Raw genomic sequence first — 19,058 nt, forward strand, 5'->3', positions numbered from 1 at the left:
ATTAACATTCATATTCTGTATGTATTTTTATTTTAACTTTTGTATTCCTCAAGGACTGGAAATGGAAATATTTTAACATTGCTCAATACCATACACTTATTTTTCTCTGTACTAAATCTGAAAGATGAGTATAGACATACAAATATTTTTATTTTAATGGAGTGTCTTTTTTTCTGTCCCTTATAATAATTGAATTCTGGCTCATTATTGTAACATAATAACCTGTCTCAGTCATTGTAAAACATTGGAAGTACTGTACTTTTATAACTTGGACTACTGCTCATATTTGTATATAGCATGCTTAAAGTTGTTTGCAATATAGTATGCATTATTGCAAACAACTTTAGAAACAAATTGAATAGTTTAACTTGACTTTGGACCGTTGTTTTGTTTCCTCAATTCTAAATTTAATCTCTGGGTTTTTACCCTGTCATACACGGTTGCATAGTTCTAACTCGTTTTTCCAGTTTTCTGTGCTGACAGTTTGACCTGTAAACAAGTTAAGAATTGTGACACTCCTTAAGCTCATATATATTTGAAGAACTGAAAGTACAAACTACAAAAACTAGTTTTACTATAAAACATCAACCGAGAACAGAAAGAAATGGACTTGGATGGTAAGCATTTAAGTGTTTGTTTTTTTAAGTAATTTATTTCAAGTATTAATTCAAAAGTTCAGTTTTTTACTTTAGTAGCCTGCTCGACACATAAAGGTAAACCATTTATATGAATGCAACATTTGAATAAAAGTATGATAATGTGTCATTTTAAATCGGAATATTTCACAACTTGTTTTCCAAACTAGCCTTGAATATCTCCTTTAGAAACAAATCAATTAAGTTATAGCGCTCGACTTGATGTTCAACTAACATCAATAATTGACGTTAACGTTTTTTTATTTAACCTGATCTTGGCACATTGGCATGTTTTTCAAACATATACTGTATGTGTTTAATATACACAGAAACATTAACTTGGTTTTCTGTATTTGGTTTTCTGTCATAAATGTTCAGGCACACACTTCATACCTGTAAACAAGATTAGAAGCTTTATGGGTCCCTTTTTAATGTAAATTAAAAACTGAAAGTAAAAACTACTTGAGGTTAGAATGATTTCAGATTTAGATGTGTACTAAAACAAGATAAAAATGAGTGAAAATACCCTGCAGGAATCCAGCAGGATTTTCGAGATAATTTTCCTGTGGGACATTTGACTTTTTCATGCTGTCCAACAGGACTCCTGCACTAGCCTTCAGAATTCTTGTAGGGTATTTTTCGACAGTTGCAAATAAGTTTAATATTTTTTTATTAAAGAGTTTTAAGAGTTATGGCTTTTATTTCAAAATTTGTTTTAATTAAATGTTCTTAGGCTATATCCATTATACTGTATCCCTATTATCTATTCCAGGGGTATTCAATTAAAGTTTTAAGAAGTCCGGTCTCTATGTTTTCTTCACGGCTGAGGTCCGGACAATACTTTTTTAAAATAAATTAATATTTCATCAATTGAGCCTAGTCGAATATATGAAAAGATAACATTTGAAGTTTTTATTAGGCCGTTTATTTTACATTCTACCCACAGTATGTATGGAACATAGAAGGCAACTGAGAAAATGTGTAGGCTCTGGTGCTTAAGCAAAGTCCAAGTGGTCTATTTTAAGATTTTAAAATAAAAACTACTGACAAACAGTATGCAAAATGTAACAGATAAAGATATTAGAGGATATATAGCACTGTAAGGGGTGGGGCGGAAGGAAGGCGATTGCGAACGGACTACAATTTAGTCTGAACTATAGTCAGATGTTTTGAATTATTCATTATGTATTCATTTTGAAAGAACATGTACAGTAAGAGTACGCTGTAAGTAGTTTTTTTTGCATATTTGTTGCAGGTGGCACTCAGAAGCTCTCAGAGTTGAGGATTGTGTTAATGGGGTATAAAGGAGCTGGAAAGAGTTCAGTAGGAAACATCATCCTGAACAGAGAAGAGTTTGACCTGAAGAGAACTGCTCAGTGTGTGAAGAGACAGAGAGAAGTAGCAGACAGACACATCACTGTCATAGAAGCTCCAGGATGGTCCCACACTATACCAGTATGTGATATCCCTGAGTTACTGAAACAAGAGATTTTACTCAGTTTGTCTCTGTGTCCTCCAGGACCTCACGTTGTTCTACTGGTCATACGTGTGGACACATTTTTGGATGGTGTTAAAAGACATGTATTGCACGGGTATGTTCAGCTGCTCGGTGAGAGAGTCTGGAGTCACACTATAGTGCTCTTCACTCATGGAGACTTTCTAGGAGACACATCTATAGAGCAACACATTGAGAGTGAAGGAGAGGATCTCCGGTGGCTGGTGGAGAAATGTGGGAACAGATATCAAGTTCTCAACAATAAGAATAAGAGTGATGACACTCAGATCAAACATCTGCTGGAGAAGATAGAAGAGACAGTGACACAAAACAACAGCCGCGTTTTGACAATAAACGAAAAGATTTTTCAGAGGTTGGAAGAAATAAAGAGAGCAGATAAGAGAGCAAAAGAACGAATGAAGAGAATGAAGAAACAGAGAGAGGTGACCAGATCACAGATGAGTGAGTAAACATCACAATTAGATCTGCACAATTAGAATATTTAGCTGATTGAACATTAAAAAAACATCACACTCCCTCGCATTTCAGAATGAGACCTACAGCTTGATTCTTCCAGCTGAGTCAGTCTGGTTTAGAGAGACAGCTGGACTAAGAGTGTGATATTACTTTAATGTTCTATCAGCCAGTAGTAAAATAAGCACAGGAAAAATATCTCACAGGTACAGGGGGTGACAGCTTTAAATGCAGATTGCCATGACATATCAGATATAGGCCTAACTAGAGGATGTATTTCTTGTTGATTGAAGACATTTTGGCACTCATCCAAATGTTGTGAGATTAAAATTAATTACAAAATGGCAGCAGTGTTTGTCAGAAAAATTCTTGTAATGCCTGTATATTTCATAATTCTTGTATAGTTCTGTATAATAACTGCTACAATGTCAATTTGCAAGCCTAGACTTTAAATTCTTTTTTAGCTTATAATATACCAACGTGATCTCATGAGAATTCGTATGTATTTTGCGTAAAATGTGGTTCTACAAAACGTATATTTACTTACGTTTGTACAAACAATAAACGCAAAACACTGACGTATTTACAGCATCTAAACGCACAATACTGACGTACTGACGACACATAAGACGTTAATTATTTACGTATTAACAACTTTACAGATTTAATCGCTGCATTAACATTTATTATATTGTATTTATTTGTCATAGGCTGACTTATTATCAAATGATTTCAGTTCTGTGATTTCTGCTGCCAACTCGTTTAGAAGAAACAAGATTTTAAACTCTTAAAATGAATAATTTATGCAATCGTTTAACCATTACTTATCATGTAATCTTTGCTTTGTTTGCCATGGAACACAAAGACGTTTTCTCTAACATGCCTTGACAGTAGAACCATAAAAATCGCCCAAACCGCAAAATAATTACAAAAGGAATTTTATTCGTCAGATGTAATCCATATCTTCAGAATCCATTTGTCTGCGAGGAACCAAATCCAAGCCTTTATTTGGCGACCTGCCGTAAAGCTTCTTGATGGCGCCCGGCGGCAACCTTTGAATTTTGTAACGAGTGCGTGTCCGCGCCGGTGTTGCTGCTAAAGGTAGCTGCTCAGGATGGAGATGAAGACTCCATACTGAAGCCCCACCCCAAACCTAATTTCACAGGCACGAAAGCAAATCGTAACAAAATGTAGATCTTACAAATTCATACAAATTAGCCACATCATAAAATAGTTACGTTTTTGCTGTGAGATTGATGAAAACACCAATAAGTGATAACAAATATGTGACCCTGGACCACAAAACCAGTCATAAGAAGCATAGGTATATTTGTAGCAATATAGCCAACAATACAAGGAACGGGTCAATTTTGATGCCAAAAATCATTAGGAAAGTAAGTAAAGATCATGTTCCATGAAGATAATTTGTAATTTTCCTACCATGAATATATAAAATCAAAAATAAAAAATGTTAAGAAACACACCTTCAAACTTCACTCGCTGCTGCCCGCTCTTCGGAAAACCAACTCAAGTTCGGTATCTATGTAAAGCTTAGAATTTCTGCTTTTGGGTTCATCTATTCTCCACGACGACAGTACAGCGGTAAGACAAAAGAGAGCGTTAAACCTCTGATGGACAACTTTAGAGGCGATTTTCTCAATATTTAGATTTTTTTGCACCCAAACCCTACATCAATGGAAATCTTATTTATTCAGTTTTCAGATGATGTATAAATCTCAGTTTAAGAAAATTGACCCTTATGACTGTTTTGTGGCCCAGGGTCAAACATAAGTAGAAACATAATTATTTTTAAAATATGAAATTTGAAGAATCACAGAGGGATTTCTGGGAATATTCATTCATTGTGCTCAGTGGAAATTTAATGGTAACTTTTACTTTTTAACGTTAAAAAAACTACATTGTCTTTTTAAATCCTTGATTTCCTCTCTAAAAATATCCATACCTGTTATAATAAAGAGTGTTTTTTGTGTGTGTGTTTGTTACAGGTGACACTCAGAAGCTCTCAGAGTTGAGGATTGTGTTAATGGGGTGTAAATATTCTGGAAAGAGTTCAGTAGGAAACATCATCCTGAACAGAGAAGAGTTTGACTTGAAGACTACTGCACAGTGTGTGAAGAGACAGAGAGAAGTAGCAGACAGACACATCACTGTCATAGAAGCTCCAGGATGGTTGTGGAATGGACCTGTAAAGAAGAGCCCTGAGTTACTGAAACAAGAGATTTTACTCAGTGTGTCTCTGTGTCCTCCAGGACCTCATGTTGTTCTACTGGTTATACCCGGGGACTCTATATTCAAAGATATTGAGAGAAAAGTATTGCAGGGGTATGTGGATCTTCTCGGTGAGCGAGTCTGGAGTCACACTATAGTGCTCTTCACCTTTGGTGACTTTCTAGGAGACACATCTATAGAGCAACACATTGAGAGAGAAGGAGAGGATCTCCAGTGGCTGGTGGAGAAATGTGGGAACAGATATCATGTTCTCAACAATAACAACAGCAGTGATGACACTCAGATCAAAGATCTGCTGGAGAAGATAGAAGAGACAGTGATGAAAAAGAATGGCTGCCATTTTGAAATAGACAGAAAGATTTTACAGAGGGTGGAAGAAATAAAGAGAGCAGATGAGAGAGCAGAAGAACGAATGAAGAGGATGAAGAAACAGAGAGAGATGATCAGATCAATGACGAGTGAGTACACTGTAAACCCAAATGTTCAAAATAATCAAACAGATTAAGTAATGTAAACTTAATTTTATAAAAAAGTTCTACTTACTTAAATATTTTAAGTTTGTGAAACACTTTTTTACTTTTGAGTAAAGTATAATGATTATTTTTGATTAACTTGACTAAAACTCAAAAATTTTATTTGCTCCTTAGTTTAAACATGTTATTTCAACAATTGGTCAAGAAGGATTTCCAATTCCCAGCATGCTTTGCGTCAGACTGCATTAGGAGAGTAAATAAAAAAAATGATTATTTTATATATTTTTAGTAAAGTTAAAGACTTGTTAGTGTTTAATGTTCACTTCTCTTAGATATTTAGAAGAGTTTGACATATTTTTCAGTTTTGTGGTTACCATTGTTTAGAAGAGTGGTGCATGTGCTTAGGCTCTGCGAAGCTACATTTCACCTGTAACATGTGTTATGTTACCAGTGAGCAGTAACTGTGCTAATGCCAGTTCTGAGATCAGTCTCTTCTTGCTCATTTTGGATTGCATAAGTCAAGGTGTTTGATTTATGCATATTAAGACTAAGGAATATGCAAAATAATGAAACTGAAAGAATTTAGTTTAGTTAACTTAAAAATGCAATTTTGGTACTTATTTGTTTAAGTTCGGTCTACTTAATTTCATAAAAAGGATAAATTAAATATTTAAGTCGCACTAACTAAGATTTGTTAAGAACTTTAACTTCTTTAACTTTAAGAATCTCTAAAACTCAAAAATTTTGCCTCAAAATATTTGAGTATTGCCAACTTATCCGGGTTTACAGTGTAAACATCACAGTACTGATCTGCACAACAAGGCCATTCAGCTGAGTAAACATTAAAGGGAACCCGGTGTATAGAGAGATGTATGGCTTAGTACGTTGTAATAGCCTTACACTACTAGCATTTGTCGTTAGAAACACATCAAATATTTTCAGTTCTTAAAAAAACCCTAAATGTAATACTCATTTTAACCTAAGGAGGCCGCCATGTTCTTTTTCGATGACGTAAACTGGTTGCACGCACAGCTAGGCAGCCAAACTAAACACCGACACACTAATCAGTTCTTCAGTAAATATAAGGTTCTGTAGGATAATATATATATATATATATATATATATATATGAAGTCACACATGTTCTTTTATTGTTTATCAATGTAAAGGTGACTTGTACTTTAAGTAGGGATGTACCGATATGTAAATTTTGTCCGATAACAATAACTGATAATTATTTAACGTTGGAAGCTGATAATCGATATACAGTATTGGCCGGTATACAGTATCTAAATATTCATATAAATTTGCCTCAAACAAAAAGCGGACAACTGCTTTTATTTCTAAACACTGATTGTTGAAAACAAGGTAACATTTATTTTATTCATGTACCAAGCCTACTTTACACTAGTTAAATATCCTTTAACTTTTAAACCTTTCTGGTATAATGTTTATTTAATAAACAAATTATAGATGTTCTTCCAGAGCAACCCAGGAAGGTGATCTTAATAGCTACAAGTCTAACAGGTCTCAAGACAGAAAGCATTCCGACAGCAGTCTGCTTCAAACAATATGCTTTTATTCCTTTAACTTACACATTCACAAATATACATACTGTACCTACATCAACAATGTTTTGCTAATAGCAGTAAGTGAATAATCATGACAGAAAGACAGTACTGTACTGGATTTTAACTGTGAGCAGCGTGCAGCTGAAGTGGTTTAACCAGAGGAGATGATTTATGATTTATCACCTTTAATATATTGGCCAGATTTTATTATGGGGCCTGTATTGATAACAGTAAAAATTTGGGATGCACAGATACTATTTTTTAAAAACTGAGTATGAGTACCAATATTATTTTTGGTACTCGCCGATACTGATGCCTGTATTTGGCAATGTGGTGGCAATTTTCCAAACACAACACAGTGAGAATAATGAAAATAGAACAGTTTCTTTATTACGAACAACTTCACCTCAAACACAAAGAAATACCTGTAGTTTTATGTGCTTCTCACAAACTTTCAAAGCACAAATTTCATTCAGTTCTGTCAGTAACGTCACGTGAAATATCTGTCTTTGGTATCTGTGTATTTTTACGAGTATGAGTATAAGTAATGAGCTTGGTATCTTTGCATCCCTATTAAAAATGATCATTTATTGGCTGATACCGATATGGCTGACAATACTGTATATTGTGCATCCCTACTTTTAATGAACAAAATACATAATTAAAAAATACTGTAAAAGTACATGCATTGTCTTGTTAAATCCTACACTGATTTCCTCTGTAAAATGAATGACTATTCAAACTGTTGTTTTGTTGCAGGTGACACTCAGAAGCTCTCAGAGTTGAGGATTGTGTTAATGGGGTATAAATATTCTGGAAAGAGTTCAGTAGGAAACATCATCCTGAACAGAAAAGAAACAGAAAACAGAGAAGAGTTTGACTTGAAGAGAACTGCTCAGTGTGTGAAGAGACAGAGAGAAGTAGCAGACAGACACATCACTGTCATAGAAGCTCCAGGATGGTGGATGAATGAACCTGTGAAGAAGAGCCCTGAGTTACTGAAACAAGAGATTTTACTCAGTGTGTCTCTGTGTCCTCCAGGACCTCATGTTGTTCTGCTGGTTATACGTGTGGACATTAGATTTAAAGAGACTGAGAGAAAAGTATTTCAGGGGTATGTGGATCTTCTCGGTGAGAGAGTCTGGAGTCACACTATAGTGCTCTTTAATCGTGGAGACTTTCTAGGAGACACATCTATAGAGCAACACATTGAGAGAGAAGGAGAGGATCTCCAGTGGCTGGTGGAGAAATGTGGGAACAGATATCAAGTTCTAAACAATGAGAAGAGGAGTGATGACACTCAGATCAAAGATCTGCTGGAGAAGATAGAAGAGACTGTGACACAAAACAATAGCTGCTGTTTCAAAATGGATAGAAAAGCGGAGCAAGAGAGAATGAAAAAACATATTAAGAAGATAGTCAGATCACACATGCGTGAGTAAATCATAAAACTGTGTGTTTGTAATTAAACATTCAGTAACAAGATGTTTATTATTGCACATTTACTAAGCCCCAGTGTTTTAGAAGGATTAATGTAATTCTGTTAATCAAAACACAAGTGTATAGAAACAGCTTATGCTATTGTAATGATTCCTTCAGTAACCCTTTACCACCCCAAATCCACCCACTGTCTTTTCACTTCTATGTATTAAATGTTAGGGTTGCAGTCTTTAGTTGTGGTGCATGAGCCTCATGACAGACAGCAGGTCAAGTAAATGTATTACTTTAAATAAAATTAATTCTCATTCATTTCTTTTGGACTTTACACCAGAGATGCACAATATTAGATTTTTACAGATATCCAATTAGATTATATTTTCCAGCTCATTTTTTAAACTTAAAAAGTAAATTGTTTTAGGGAAAAAATTATGATGATATGCATTTGTATATTTATATATTTTATTGTTCAATAAGTATAAAATAGTTGTTTTTAATCATTTCTAAATATGAAAAATGTTCAGATACTATCTATTGTTTACAGTGAGTGAGGATGAGATGTCTAATACAGTCTCTCTGGGAAGTTCTGCCTATGGTTCATTCAGATCTGGATCAGATGCAGATAACAGTTCTATTTTTGCATCATCATGCTCTAAAGACAGACCTATCAGCTTTGGAGGTGAAGTTGTTGTTGTTTTTCATGATTTATCCTGGGGAAACTGTATACAAGAAATTCGCCAAGATTGAATTAGAGGCTATTATTGTTTTAGAAACAGAATTATAAAAGATCATGTAACGAACAAAACAAAATTTGCACATCAACCTATCGTCAAATGTTAATAATTCATTTGAATACAAGACATTTGTTACAGTCATGCAGTGTAACCGCTCCTACAGTACACCGTCAGTTACAACCTTCAGGAACAAAATCAGAAATTAAAAGCTAAAAATGTCACAGTTTGGCAAGACTTGCCTAAGATTTTATTAATTTATTAAATAAAGAAATATGACTGTATTTTTTTGAAAATTAAGGCTTTCCTGTGGCTCAGTGGTTAGAGCATGGTGCTAGCAATGCCAAGGTTATGGGTTCGATCCCAGTGATTGCATATACTTAGAAACAGATGTATAGTGTAATGGAATATAAGTCACTTTGGATAAAAGCGTCTGCCAAATGCATGAATGTAAATGTTAACACACTTAATGTATATCATTTTTTTTCTTGTTCATTACTTTAGAGAGTAAGGATGAGATGTCTAATACAGTCTCCCTGGGAAGTTCTGCCTATAATTCATACAGATCTGGATCAGATGCAGACAACAGTTCCATTTTTGCATCATCACGCTCTAAAGACAGACCTATCAGCTTTGGAGGTGGATCTGTACACCCAACTTCTGAGTCTGTGGAACATTCATGAATCAAATGTAAGGGTTGTTTCTCTATAGTGGATCAGGCTGTAAGGAATGTTGAAATGACTATAATGAAATGTTAACAAGATGGTGTATTTCTTTTCAATTACCACCCTTCTGCTACTTGCTATAACAACAATGTAAATGAGCACAGTGGTGGACCACTGCTAGAACACAACTACATTGTAGGGTTGTCACGGTACCATAATCATGTCTTACGATACTATACCAGCTGAAGTATCTCGATACCAAGTAGTATCACGATGCTGTGCCATATAATTCAAATTTATACAAAAAACACAGATTTAGATGAAACATTTTGTATTTACTATAGTAAACTGTATTATACTTTGCACTAGAATATGTTGTTGTATTAACTGTAGTAATTGGATAAATTGTAGCAAATACATTTACATTTAGTCATTTGTAAATACTATAAATACTGTAGTATACTTAAATATTTACTGTGATAAGACTCAAAAACACTAGTATCTATGAGTTTTAGTAGTTTACTGTAGTAAATACTAAAGTACACTAGATCATTTTTCACGTAGGAACTAATTCAAATGTTGGACAAATTTAATTGATACAGCAGTCTTTATAAATGGAAATATTAGGCTTACTTTAAATGCAGAACTAAAACGGCCAGTAGGTGGCGTCAATTTTCCACTGAGTTAGTGAATCATTTAACCTACTCGTTCAAATCGCCAATTTGAATCATTAACTCGTCCGAGACATTCAAAACACACATTCATTTTGGAGATAAACACCGCAAAAAGGCAGATGTAAGTGTTAAATTAATATTATTGCGCATATGCAACATTAACTACGATACTACCGTTTCAAAAATAGAGAGGCATCGCGGGTATTTTGAAGCTTTAGCATCGCGATGCTACCGTAGCACCGGTACACCGTGCAACCCTACTACATTGTATTGCAATATTGTTTATATATATTATATATGTTAATATATTATATCTATAAATGTAAAATATATATAAATATAAACATTAAATCAAGTGTGTACATTAGTAAAACAACACAACATGAATAAGATGAATATCACCACTACAGCGCAACCTATAACTATATAAGAAATGCAACTGATGTTTTTTAAAAGTGTGTTTTAATCATTTGAGACCAAATGTGATTAATATTGGTGTAAGGAGTTATGATGTGCTTGTAAACCAGTTCTACTTTTTACAGCATCAAGTGAATATGAATAATGTGAATAACATAACCACTGATTAATGTTTAACTTATGACCGTATATATATTGCTTTTGAAAGAATATCCATTATTGTAGTTCTGATCATTAATGTTATTGATTCTAGTGTTAGTACATCAGGTAAAATATATCCTATTTTTTTATAGTTCAATAGCGCGGTTTGCTATATTATAAACGCATTCCTTCTATATTTAGTGCCAAATAGGCCTATAAAAGCTCCTAAATGGGGTTAGCATACATTGTTGGTTTTTAAATGATAAAGATATAAATTTAAAACAAAATAAGTACTTTTTATGTAGTCTATTTATTGGTAAATGCAGAACACTGAAGAATGAGACGCAAGAACCAAGGTATAGCCCAAACAGCTGAAGTTAAATATAAGAAAAATATGAATATATGAAAACAAAAGCAAATTGTTTGGGCTTGTTGGTGCAAATTTACAGAACTTCAATAAAAATGATAACAGAACGATGCGCAGTTTTAATAAAAAATGTGTCAGTAGCCTGTTTTTACTAGGCTATACTTTAACTGCAATACAAAAGGCAATTATTTTGTTTTACATGTTTTTGTTTAGAAAAAACAAGCATGCTCAGGTAGGGTCAAATCAGTCTGTTAATAAAAAATCGCTCCTCCACGTCGTGTACATCAAGAGACGTACAAGACTTGTTTTGAAGGTTGCTAAGCGATCAAGTTTATTAAAGTTCTCTACCATTGTAACTTTGTGTTGATCGATGAAGTCATTTAAAACTTGCTGCATTTAGAGGCGACATATTCTGTCTCAATTTCAGTTTACATGCTCGGGACACATACAAACACTCGAGACCTCCGAAGAGTACAGCGGATAGTTCGGACTGTTGAGCGAATCACTGGTACTACCCTTCCACTGCAAGAACTGTACTCTTCCAGAGTGAGCGAGTAAAAGGGCTCGCAAAATCTCTCTGGACCCCTCACACCCAGCACACTTTCTCTTTGAACTGCTGCCGTCTGGTCGGCGCTACAGAGCACTGAGCACCAAAACAGCCAAATAAAGTTTCTTCCTTCAGGCCATCTGCCCCATGAACAGTTGAACAGTTATGTTGTCCCCACTGTTGAATAAATATGTGCAATACTAAACTACTCATTTATACTCATATTTATTTATTATACATATGTTACTGATTTAATATATCATACAGCTATCCCATTCCCTTACACAATTTGTATAAAGCACCTTATAACTTGTATGTAGCACATGCATACAATATAGCATCCGCTGCTCTTTTGACATATATTGTTTTTTTCATATGTGTATTGTCTATTACATATATTTGTTTATATTTTGTTACGTCTCGTCACTTGTCACTTTCAACTGTATTTGGCAGCTTCTGTCACTAATTCCTCGTGCGTAGAGCACATTTGGGCAATAAAGCTCCTTCTAATTCTGATGTATGTTCTTTGCGTTATTATGGGAAACTTTATATGAGCTGTTCATATGATAGTAAATGTATTATACTACTACAGTATTTCTGTGTGGGGAATTGTGGACAGAATTGTCCCACATGGTCATCTTGCAATATCTACCACTATAAAGACAACGCTTACTATTGTTAATGTTATGGGTAGTGTTTCTTACAGTGATCATTTTTGTCATGGCAAAGAGTTAGACAGTAGCCTATACAGAACAGTTTAGCCACAGCAGCAGAGATCATTCAGGAATGGGATAAACAGAGATGACTGATTAAATTACGTTTTATTTTGAATTATGAATGACATAGAAATTCACAGTGCTGATGATTTCCCCCACGTTAATTCTGCCATCGTTATACTGGTAGTACACCGACAGCTGCAGTGCGCATTGCAATGCAAACGCTGCGCACCTTGAAACTCCACGCCACGCTGAGTGTGCGGCGCGAACTGTAATGATCAGTGTATAACGGCTGTTTGTATAAATTACCACTAGATGGCAGTATTGTGTAACGTGTTGAGACGGGGTGGAAATGGCAGAAGAAGATAAAAAACATGTGACAGAAAAGATACATGTGAAAAGAGTTGAGTAAAGGAATACACGAAATTCATTAGTGTATGAGACTCTTTATTTTGGTCTTAGAACCATAAAACATAACACGAACTAGCTGCTTACCCATGCAGTATCGGGGAAACAGATTATATTTTATCGAATGCCAAAATCGGAATTTATCACTTTGGTACATAAAGACAATAAAACGGCTGGCTTGCAGCAGACCAAATCAGTCCCCAGTCACCGGGATTGTCCACTCCAGTCCGTGCACGCTGTTATCAAGTCATAAACATTTCAGTCGTTTGTTACTAACATACGGACAATGCATAGAAACACAAGCAATCATCACTGAGTAGTATAAAGAAGAGGCCATTCACATTTCTTAGTATATCACACATTTTAGACCGCCACTAGCCGCCATGTTAGCTCCCTGAATCTTAGTGCAGAACAAAACGTTATTGGCTGAAGTTAGAACGTGCCCTATTGGACAACGAAAGCGGAAGTTACCCGATTGGCTTGCGTAGATAGTGGGCGGAGTCCACCTATTTGTGGATTGTGCGCGCGTTTTGACGTTAGAAATGTTTCAAAATCCACAAATGCACAGAGCGCCATCCACAAATGCGTGCAGCGATTCACAAATGTGCAGAAAGTGATCTACAAATAAATGACATTGAAATAAATTTGTACATATTTTTTAAATGCAAATCTCATTGAATTTATTTGTGAATTCCATTTCTTTTTGTGGAACGTCTAAAATATATTTATGGTTCGCTTTTTGTGCATATGTGGATTTAAAAAATGTTTGTGAAACTCTCTATATTTATTTGCGGATCATAGTTTATTTATTCAGAATATTGCAACAATTCTGATCCCATATTGCTCAGTGTCCGTGATGTGATCGGCGAGCTGTTGTAACGCCACGCTCACGTGCGCTTGCGGTGGAATGTAAACACACACGAGAATGAACGAGGAAAATTCTCGAGGCGAGTAAAAGGGCTTACAGTTAATGAAGAGTGCTTCTAGTTCGAGACAGCACATCTTCTTCATCACTGTTGTATCTGTACACCACTTTTCATTGACTTCGAAACATACCCCACCACCGCGCGATTTCTGCTCGCTTCCCACGCTTGCGCGTCCTGGAGCGCTTTGTTAGCGCCGCTGCGCCTCCGACTACGATGTTAAGTAAAACGTCCGAATAATCAAAAACCGGTAAAAGATCAGATGGTGTGCACTGCCGAATGTTCAGCAGTTCATCTCTTGTGAAACTGATTGTATGGGAAAAACATAAAACAGGACAAACTAACAAAAACAACTGGAGAGCTCCACACCGAGGCACTGCGGCGCCATCTTGGATACATCATGAAAATGACAATGTTAATTTTTCCTTGTTACATTTAACCATCAGCTTGCATTATTTAATTATTTTCGTAAGGATATTTACATTGTGTCCGTTTCTGTACTTGTTGAACAAGAGACCTCATCTTTCATTTCGTTTACGAGGCAGAAGTAACAGCTCGTTCACGAACGAGAATCAGCGGGAACTTTCGTTCACTTACGAACGAGATGACTGATCGTTCATTTCGTTCACGAACGAGAATCAGCGGGTCTCGTTCAGACTCAAACACAGGCTCGTTCAGTGTAGGGCGTATTCGTTCAGTACATTCAACCAATCATATGCTTTGTCAAAGCTCACTCTCGAACGCCATTGGCTCGTGCTTTAGACACTCTTTTAAGCCAAGACGCTCTGTGCTCGATGGAGAGATTTCAGTGAACGAGAAATATGAGTCATTGCATTTCGTGAACGAGAACGATTCGTTCACTTTAAAGATTCGTTCTTGTTCACGAACGAAACATCACTACACTGGACCCAGATGACATAATTGACGCATTCAAGGTCAGGCCACGCCGTCTCCCCCTTTGAGGCATTATTAACGGTACTGTTTATGTGTTGGCGTTGTTGTTGTTGTTGAATGTAGTGAATAGTTATATTTGATAATTTGTATAAATATAAAATGTATAGGCTATAGTTTTATGGATATGTGGCGAGTTTAGTTTTACACATCAGCCCAGTGTATTCTGTAACGTTATATGCAGAGTTGGTTTTTTTGCACTTTAATGTTAATAAATGTGGCACACCCAGTTTTTCAAATGCACACTCAGAGTCTCTTTTCTGGCTACGCTACTGGTGCCACCCTAAGATTTGTACTGGCCCCTTTGTGCCACCCCATAAAAAATCCTGCGCCACTGTTTACACTGACATGAATCGAATATCAACTGCGCATGCGATCATGTTGCAAGTTTCTAAGTGAAACTGAAACATTAATAGGCAGTAAATCGATGAGTCAACTTTATTAGCCTATTTGACATCTTTCAAAGAAAGAAATATACGACATATATCCGACGGAAGTAGGTTTATTCTGAAGCTCCAACAAGACGATGTCGAGTGAAATGGATTGTGGTAAATAATGCATCATGTTTTTACTCAAAGGATTACTTGTAGGCTATTTAAAAACTACGAGTATTGGTATGTCAACAAACCTCGAAAAGACTCAGATTAAACCATATTTTGCTGTATGTGGTTCATAAAAATAATGTATTAGTATTAAACATGTTCGTTCTGACCCAAGGATTTTATTATTATAACTGAAGGTCGCTTCATTGTTACATACACGCACTTTAAACGCACAGTTTAGCAGACGGCGATGACGCGCAGTGTCGCCACATCGTGAACATAATCTAACAAAACACGGCCAAAAACCAGTATTCATTGATCTTTAGTAAAGAACTGTAATGCCCTTTTGATCATTTGCTTTTTGCCAAACTGAACAAGTCAGGTTAAAAACTGAAACAATGATTTTCAATGTAAAAATTAAATATATAGTATGGTGCCTAAATAACTACTTTCAGTCACCTTAAAGACTTCAGACACTTAATTGTCGGACAAAATGTGTTTCGACAGTGGTGCACTATCTGAACTAATATGCATTTACTACTTGATTCCAAAAAAATAGAGATGGTTGAAAGAGGCTCAAAAGTTCATTAATTTATATTATATCGTTACATTATCACTTTTTAAAGGGACAAAGATCATTCTTTAAAATAAGATTTTATGTGAATATTATGAAACTTTACAGGCAAATAATAAATTTTGAAGTACCAAAATTATCATCATTCATAATATATACAGTATATCAAACTTAATGTTGATTTATGTTCATACGGTTACTGTGTTATTGCTTGAGGAATGTAAACCTAAATTCACCTTATTCGGAATAAAAGCAGCTCTGTAAACTGTGTTTACTTGTACAGTGTGTGTTTACACGGATGCCTTGCTCTCCACAATATGGCATAGCTGTTGACCCATTGTACCAGTATTAATTGGGATAAATTTGTTTTGTGTATTTGTTACAGGTGACTCCCATCATCTCTCAGAGTTGAGGATTGTGTTAATGGGGTATAAAGGAGCTGGGAAGAGTTCAGTAGGAAACATCATCCTGAACAGAGAAGAGTTTGACCTGAAGAGAACTGCTCAGTGTGTGAAGAGACAGAGAGAAGTAGCAGACAGACACATCACTGTCATAGAAGCTCCAGGATGGTGGNTTTAATTGCTTCAAATATTAATATAAGATGATCTTTTAACGCACCGACGACTAAAGCGCCTGTACAGCAGAACTGCTTTTAATAGGATACAAAAGTCGTTTCTGAAGTAAAACCGCGGTTAATTTTGGTAATAGTTTATTAGTGAATTAATAAAAATTACTGCACTTATTTTCAGCCAGGGAGACAACATTTTCAGAATCCTTTTGTGTATTTGTTGCAGGTGACTCCCATCATCTCTCAGAGTTGAGGATTGTGTTAATGGGGTCTAGAGGAGCTGGGAAGAGTTCATCAGGAAACATCATCCTGAACAGAGAAGAGTTTGACCTGAAGAGAACTGCTCAGTGTGTGAAGAGACAGAGAGAAGTAGCAGACAGACACATCACTGTCATAGAAGCTCCAGGATGGTGGATTAATGAACCTGTAGATCAGAGCTCAGAGTTACTGAAACAAGAGATTTTACTCAGTGTGTCTCTGTGTCCTCCAGGACCTCACGTTGTTCTACTGGTCATACGTGCAGACATTAGATTTAAAGAGTTTTATAGAAAAGTATTTCAGGGGTATGTGGATCTTCTCAGTGAGAGAGTCTGGAGTCACACTATAGTGCTCTTCACCTTTGGTGACTTTCTAGGAGACACATCTATAGAGCAACACATTGAGAGAGAAGGAGAGGATCTCCAGTGGCTGGTGGAGAAATGTGGGAACAGATATCAAGTTCTCAACAATAAGAATAAGAGTGATGACACTCAGATCAAAGATCTGCTGGAGAAGATAGAAGAGACAGTGACACAAAACAACCATTTTAATACAGAAACGTTTTTACACGACATGAAACAGAGAAGGAAAGCAAAGAAAGAGACCCCAAAAGGACACAAAGTGAATAAACAAAAGAGGAGGATGCAGCAATCAATAGAGCATGACAACCTACGGATGATGAGTGAGTAACTTACTGGAAAGTTTCATGTCACTTTGGATATTAGCATAAATGCAAGATGATCTAAAACATGTGGTGGGTAAACATTCAACAAATTCGACCTCATTCCGAAACACTATTTTAAACTAGTAAAGTTTGTAAACAAACTGAGAAAGCATGGACAGACAGACAGTAAATTTACATTTTGGGCCAAGATGACCCTAAGTGACTTTTGCCCCATTTTGAAGGACCATTATAACCCAAGGGTACAGTACCAATATGCTAAACAATATGTTTTCACCACGAATAGTTATTCTGCCATCAAATCTCAAATTAACAAATATACATACTTTTAATATTCAATGTACTGTAGTATAAACACTGTTCACTATTTTCACAGTTCACTTGGATAGAAATGGTCAATTTTAGCCCCATTGTCCAAGGCAATTTGTCCTGTTATTTATTTATTTGTTGATGTATTGTTTGTTTGATTGATTAAAATAATGTTCCAAACTCAAAATGATACAATAATAGACATTTCTAAAGAATTTCTTTCACAGTATCTAGAGAAGCCTTTTGAATGTTTTCTGTTCATTATCCTGACAATTTTGTAAATGGACCTCAGTGTTGAAAAGATAATTGATTTACATTAAAATGTTGATTCAGGGCATACAACAACAGGCGTATTTTGTAGAAGAGAACCTGTGGTTGAAGAGTTGAGATGTAGGAGTATGGTATCGCCCCCAAAAAGTGAGTAGTTATATTAAAATAGGTTTTAGTATTATTTTTCATAAATCTGTGAATAAGATCATGTTTTTTCCTGCTGAACTATTAAACACTATGTCATCTGTAAAGAAATTCAGCTCTCTTTCTGCATACTTGATACATGCATTAAGAACACTTGTGGTGTGTGTGGTTTGATAAGCTTAGTTGATTGACCTTTATCATCTTTAAAATCTGCTATGTTTTACTTCCAGTGAGTGATAAGATATTCACTACTGCCCAACTATTTATCCCTGCTGGTCCATTCAGTCTCCATCGTTCTGTCTCCTCTATGAGTTCAGGATATGGTTCTTCAAGCTCCATTCCAGGATCTGTTGAAAATTTAGGGCCTTCAATAAAAATGAATGTGTCCAGTTGCTCAGAACATTCAGAGCAAGTTGAGCTCAAAGACTAAAGAAAACATGACTGAAATGTATATAAAAAAAGGATTTAACAAAGTTGATTTGGATGGGGTCAATTTTTAACATGCTGTTTCAGGAGGGCATCAACAATTGTTATGGTTATGTTTGGCATGCTTCTTTCACATCGATTATTGTGTATTCTTGATTTGGCAAAAAAGAAACTACCTTTTATACCTCTTTTGTTAATTGATGAGCAGAATAGATCTAAGAATTGAACCGCCTTTATTATCAAGCTGTAAAAATTGCATCAAACTTTGTTCTCCGTGTTTTATTGTTCCAGAGTGTCTTGCTGTCCACTCCCCTCTAGTGTTTCTATAGTCAGAGAATGTTTTGTTTGTATACATTTTGGGTCACTCATAACCAATCCACTGCACTGGAACAGGTACTTCAAAGCCTACAG

At 35.6% G+C, this 19,058-nt stretch overlaps 1 protein-coding gene across 4 annotated transcripts; it reads left to right on the top strand.

Annotated features, from left to right (window-relative positions):
* The first annotated feature begins 509 nt into the window (after positions 1-509).
* On the top strand, positions 510-19,052 carry LOC130551679 (GTPase IMAP family member 8). Of its 4 annotated transcripts, none has more exons than XM_057329506.1 (7): positions 510-617; positions 1,891-2,592; positions 4,611-5,312; positions 7,657-8,331; positions 16,785-17,498; positions 18,141-18,224; positions 18,452-19,052. In XM_057329506.1, exons 1-7 carry the CDS (start codon positions 605-607, stop codon positions 18,649-18,651), a joined length of 3,090 nt encoding a protein of 1,029 aa, XP_057185489.1. In that variant the 5' UTR covers positions 510-604; the 3' UTR covers positions 18,652-19,052. The 4 variants fall into 4 exon arrangements, with proteins under 4 accessions (XP_057185489.1, XP_057185488.1, XP_057185487.1 ...); XM_057329505.1 differs by lacking the exons at positions 16,785-17,498; positions 18,141-18,224; positions 18,452-19,052 and adding exons at positions 8,879-9,013; positions 9,570-9,755; positions 16,376-16,538; XM_057329504.1 differs by lacking the exons at positions 16,785-17,498; positions 18,141-18,224; positions 18,452-19,052 and adding exons at positions 8,879-9,013; positions 9,570-9,755; positions 11,757-12,362.
* Positions 19,053-19,058: the final 6 nt, after the last annotated feature.

The sequence above is a fragment of the Triplophysa rosa genome, linkage group LG3 (genome assembly GCF_024868665.1).
Source record: "Triplophysa rosa linkage group LG3, Trosa_1v2, whole genome shotgun sequence".
NCBI lineage: Eukaryota > Metazoa > Chordata > Actinopteri > Cypriniformes > Nemacheilidae > Triplophysa > Triplophysa rosa.